Below are 6,000 nucleotides of genomic sequence, written 5' to 3' on the forward strand. Positions count from 1 at the left end.
ATGCAAAGACACCACTCCAGTCTCCTTATTTTGACCTTGCCCAAGGTTATTCCTCCTTACCTGTAGTAAAAGGGTACAGGTTTCCGTTTTTTCTTCCCTTTACCACCTATCTACCTATTACAAATAATTCAAATACCCAGCTTTACACAGGAATTTGAAACTATTTGTTCTCATACAGTAACCATCTCCTCCATTACAAGATGAGAGCCTTGAGCTGAAGCCAACTGCTGTATGCAGCATGACTGCAGTAGGGATACAACTGCACAACTGAAAAACAAGTTAGTAAAATCCCATTCAAAACTTCACCTTCAGAAATTTAATGCCCACTGCTTACTTTCTGAAGTGGAAAGTCTTGTAAAAACAAGATTTTAACACAACTGTACTTGAGTATCCTACAGGTGTTAATACAGTGCATAACAATATCTTTCAGTGATAGCACACAAACACACTAACATGGCTGTTGATTTTTCAAGTAAGAAACTGAAAAGGTATTGTAACAGTAGTGGTCACCAAGATTTTTAAGAGAATAAAAAATACTCCTATCTTTGGCAATTTTAAAAGTGCAATGGTATTTGTGAAGTCTGGAAGATAAATCCACTTTGAAATACCATTTAATAGCTGACACATTATTGCTTTTGCTGTAGATCAGACTTCTCCTGATATAAATTTTTCTTCATATGCAAATTTTTCTCCTTATGTTTATGTCCATGCTAAAGCTCCAGCTTGCAAAAGCAAAATAGTGTTGTCCTGAAACATAAAGGCAATTCACAACTGTTTCCTAAACAGTAGAAAATATTACATAAGATGGCCAAAGAAAAGTGAGCTTGCTGTGCAACATCTTAAAGTGAATGCTTCCTGTGAAAAAGACTACTTTCACAGAATACCTATAGTCATTATGATAATCGTCAATCTCAGGCAGTTCAAATTCTATGGTTTGTAGACAACTGATATTCATACAGCTAATTTTGGAAATCTACACCAAGAGGACTCTTTTTAAAAATCAGATTTTTATTTTTCTATTCTCACGATCAAGGATTCCCTGAATTAGAATTTTCACATACCTACATTGTTTATAAAAAGGATGCTTAAAGTGGCATGAAGAATATACAAGGTGTTTCAATAATATCACCTAACTGCTCACCCTCACAGAGTCTTTCATACCCAAAGGTTACTTCTCTCTTGACCAGCGTCTTTCCACAGAGTCAAAGAAGAGCCATAGACTGCTGTGTGGAAGGACTCAGATGTGGACTCCCTTTGAAACAAGGTGATTTGCTTGAAACCAAACAACTTTAGTCAGTGAACAGCATTTTACCTGACAGTCTTGCTTCATTTACCATTAAGGCTCTCTAAGTACAAAGATTACAGAACTAGTGGTCATTAGGCAAATCATGTTATTGCTACAGAACATGGATGGAACAAGGGCATTTATAAAAATGCAAATTTCTCATTATTACTGAAGAGGCAATACAGACTACCTCTTGCAGTGAACACCAATATATATATAATATATTATTAAATTATAAATAAAACTAGTTCAGATAACTTATATATTACACAGGAAAAAGAAGGTTAATACTCCATTATTACTTTTCCAAGATTTTCAAAATTTAGTTTGCCCAGTATTTCCACAAATAAGACACGTAGGAACTACAGAAGTTCCCACTCTCTGCAAGATTTGCTTTTTAAAGAACAAGTTCTGCCATTATAGGAATCATTTCAAGTACAAAAAGTGAGAAGACTTTAGTACCTCTACTGAACAGTCTAAAACACCATGGTCTTACAAAGTATTGAGACACTTGTGCAGAGCTTAAAGTCATGGCATAACTGGCATTGCAACTGCACACAAGAGTTCTGACAGTCCCAGCCTGGCAGGTGTTGACGTTTATAACCTGATTTCTAAGCCTCTTGGTGCAAAAGAAACTGATCAATGTTTCAGTCTCCTGTTGCTCTGGAACTGGAAAATACAGCTTCCAAACAGTGTAGAAGTAGACTACCATCTTTTGCCTTTGCTTATGTCATGGAATCACACACGAAGTTTATTTGCCCATGCTGCCAGCACACAGTAAAAAAACTGGACCTGATCTTTCAATTAGGCAACACAAGCAAGCACTCAATTAGTTTAAATAAGGATCTACACTGAAAGGAACAACTTTTTGGTTTGCAATTTTCCAAATGTAGCTTCCCATACCAGACCACAGCTCCCACGGACTCCTACAAATGAGAGGAGTATCTCAAGGCCTTTTGAATAAGCATTCTAACCCCTACAGAAAGAAAGAAAAAAAAAAAAAAAAAAAAAAAGAAGAAAAAAGGAAAAGACTTAATGAGAAAAAAATACAATTCCTTTAATATGCAAGAATTTACACTATAAAAACTACTTTAGTGGAACAACATGACTAAACTTCTAAGTATGAGAACAGTTAACAGGTATATTTTATCAAAAATATACTTGTAAAGTGCATTTCTTAAGACTTAGATCAATGAACAAACAATGGTGCCATAGCTATAATGACATTATTGACACATTCATATAGTCATATGGAAGAGAAATATATTAATGGCGCGTACAAAATACGTTTTTATACCTGCAGACCCTGTTCCTTGTATCTCAAATATAAGTACACTCACAGCTAATCAAATAAATTCCAGTGTTTTAAATGCTAAGACCTAAATATAAAATTCAGCATATATCTACAGAGATATATCTTTATATAATTTAATATTCATTAAATACTTAGCCTGCTCTATTGAAGCAACATATATCCAACAAGGCTACATGGTTAGTAGGAATTACACCAAACTTTGCTCTATCATGTTACAAGGTCATTTACTGTGCACTACCTTTAGCCTAATAAATTGTAGTTGTGCTGAAATACTTGCTATGAAAATCAGTTTGAGGTGGGACTTTTTTCATGAGATCCTCTCCAGCCCCAACTGTTCTGTGATCCTACAACACTCACATGGTGCCACAGCACACGTGGCAGCTGCGACATGACCCAGAGCACCAAGAGTGAACTTGTGGCAATGAATAACAAAGCATCTGGCAAAGCTTTCTGGATATATCCAAGATCACATACACGCACCGTTTACAGAGGATTTAAGGAGACCCGACGAGACAGTTATACTCATAGAATCAATGCTGGAAAAGAACTTACGATCATCCAGACCAAATGTCAGCCCAGCACTGCCACTGTAATCCCTGAACCTCTAAAACACATCACCAAGCACCAGGTCCAAACGTTTCTAAAACACTTCCAGAGATCGTGACTCCACCACCTCGCTGGGCAACTTATGTCAATGCCTGACTACCCAAACAGTGAACTTTCTCTTTTCTGATATCTAATTTGTATTTCCAATGTTTTGGCTTGAGGCCATTTCCCTGCATCTCACTGCACGCACAGTAGAAGAGACACCAGTCCCCACCCCACTACAACCTACTGTCAGGTAGTTATAGAGAGGCAGAAGAATCTTGTGCATTTATTAAGAGACATCCTAACCCCGTTACAGAGCACTAAGTGCAGTGGCTCACTCTACTTCCCAGTGGAAAAGCAGCAGACAGGGAAACAACCAGTGGGCAGTAGAACCGTGCCGGTGTTAGATCGCGGAAGGCAGCCGAAACCGCGGTGTTCCGCTCACGAACGCCAATTACAGAGCTCGATGGTGTCACTCCGCTGCCTCCCTACCGCCCGCCCCGCGACGCGCCCAAACCCCCGAGCTGTCCCAACAGCCAGGAACCGGGGCCTGCAACAGCTTAGTCCCGATCCAAGGCAGGCGAGCGGACCCGGCCACCCCGCTCACCATGATGCCCGCGTCGGCCCCGCCAGCCGCCGCTGCCGTCCAGCTCGGCCCCACTCCCGGCACATAAATCCGCCCGCTCGCCACTCCAGACCAGCGCACCCCGAGGTCACGCCGGGATCTCGCGGCGAACAAGGCCCTTCAGGGCTGTCCGACCAGCCGCCTGCGCGGGCGGGGCCCCGGATCGCTGAGACGGCGCGCGACGGACAACCGCGGCCTCACCGCTCTACCCCCGCCGGCTAGCGACAAGCGAAGAAGGTAGAGGCGCCTGCCGTGGCGCACGTCCCGCGGGCCCCTTGGCGATAGCCCCGTCAGGCGTCGCGGGGCCAGCCGTCCCGGGCAGGACTCCGCCGCGACCCCAACCACGTGATGAGGGAGGTCGCCCCGAGCGCGGAGTCTCCCCAGCTCCCGACCCCCGCGTGAGGCACGGCACCGCCGGAACCTCCGGCAGAGAAGCGGGGGAAGCGGGGAGGTGTCCGACACGGCGGCAGCGAGAACGGAGCCCGGCGGAGGAATGGGAGGAAGCGGAGCGTGCGCATGCGCCGAGGTCACAGCGCCCTCTCCCATGCGGACGCTGCGCATGCGCAGCGGTGCGGACTGAGGGCGGAAGGGTGGTTGGGTGCCTGCTCGGTCGTGGCCGCGGTTAGTGGTACCCAGGGCGGCTCTCCGAGGAAGAGTCGCTTGGCACGAGGGAAGCAGTTGTCCTCCTTGCAGAATAGCCACAACCTGGATCTGTCCGAAAGTGAGACAGCTGGATAGTCTGTCCCAAAGGAGCACTGGGAAATAGTCGCGTTGCTCAACAGTTTCGTCGCAAATTGTGCGGTTTTAAATGCGTCGCTGTGGTCCCTTATGTGTGAGCTGGAAACAAATAGGAGCATTCTGCTTGAATAGACAAATTGTATTTCTGTAGAAAACAGTTAACGTCTGTTTGTATTTTGTCGAGCTTTATCTGCCTCCTGAGAATCCCAGGAGGGCAATTTATAGAATCACAGGATGGTTTGAGTTGGAAAGAGCTGTATGGATAATCTCACTCCAAGCCTGTACCATGTCAGGGACACCTTTCATCACAGCAGGTTGCTTAGAGCCCTGTCCAACCTGGCCTTCCAGGGATAGAGCATCCATCCAGTTTCCCTGGGCAACCTGTGTCAGTGCCTCACCACCCTCACAGTAAGGAACCTGTCCTTAACATCTAATCTAAATCTCTCCACTTTTACATTAAAACTGCTTGTCCTGGTCCTGTTAGTATCTGCCTGTGTAAACATTCATTCTTGCTCTTATAATGCCATCTTTAGGTAAAGGGGCTCTAGGTCTCCCAGGAGCTTTCTCTTCTCTAGACTGAGGATTGCAAACTTTCTCACCCTGTCTCCTTTGCACAGGTGCTCCAGTTCTGTGATTGCCTTTGCAGATCTCATCTGGACTCACTCCAGGGGGTCCATACCTTTCTTGTGCTGAGGACCCCAGAGATGGACACAAAACTAGGGTCAGCCTACCACATCAAGACAATTACACTCTCAAAAACAAAAAAAAGAAAATCCCCATTTGTGAGTTCTACCTTACAATGGATTTCAGAAGGTCCAACTTCCAGTGAAAGATACTGAACCTGAAACTAGCTGCAGTGTTAGCATAATTCCTCTGGGGGTAGTTAGATATCTCAAAAACATGCACCGTGTCATAATTCGAAAGCATGCCTTTCCTTTGGCTTTGCTTTATCTGTGATTAAAAAAAGAGCTTTTCACTCTAACACAGAGTATCAAATATTTTAGTTAAGCATCTGGTTACTTAACAGTAGTGTATTGTAGCTAATTCTTAACACAAACGTGTTTTGTGAAGCACAGCCTCTCTTCCATCCCTTCCCGTCTGGGCCAAGCCGCCATTGCAGCGTGCTCCCTGAGCTCGCACAGCGCCCCCTGCAGCCCCGGGGGAATCACCGCACCTGCCCTGCCCAGCGGGAGCCGCCAGCGCCCCTGCCGGCTGTGCCCGGAACTGCACCAAGGGGAAAGCGCCACGGCCGAGACAGGCCCTGTCACTGGGCTCTGGTTCTGTTATTGTTAATGCCGTAGTCGTTGTTGTTTTGTTTGCCTTGTTATACATACTAGTAAGGAACTGTTTTTCCTATCCTCATATCTTTGCCTGAGGGCTCCTTAATTCAAAATCATAATAATTCAGAGGGAGAGGGTTTGCATTCTCCATTGCAAGGAAGGCTCCTGC

General features: G+C 44.8%; 1 protein-coding gene across 3 annotated transcripts in view; it reads right to left on the bottom strand.

The window, feature by feature from the left end:
- TMEM161B (transmembrane protein 161B) overlaps positions 1 to 4,692 on the bottom strand; it is a 42,631-nt gene extending 37,939 nt beyond the window's left edge. Inside the window, exon 1 of one of the 3 annotated variants that reach the window (XM_041461703.1) lies at positions 3,796 to 4,692. In XM_041461703.1, the coding sequence (XP_041317637.1) occupies positions 3,796 to 3,798 (3 nt within the window). In that variant the 5' untranslated portion in view covers positions 3,799 to 4,692. The remainder of the gene's footprint in view (positions 1 to 3,795) is intronic. The other 2 variants (XM_041461700.1, XM_041461702.1) reach the window with 2 other exon arrangements.
- Between the last annotated feature and the right edge of the window lie 1,308 nt (positions 4,693 to 6,000).

This window comes from Pyrgilauda ruficollis, unplaced genomic scaffold (genome assembly GCF_017590135.1).
Source record: "Pyrgilauda ruficollis isolate IOZ18807 unplaced genomic scaffold, ASM1759013v1 scaffold152, whole genome shotgun sequence".
NCBI lineage: Eukaryota > Metazoa > Chordata > Aves > Passeriformes > Passeridae > Pyrgilauda > Pyrgilauda ruficollis.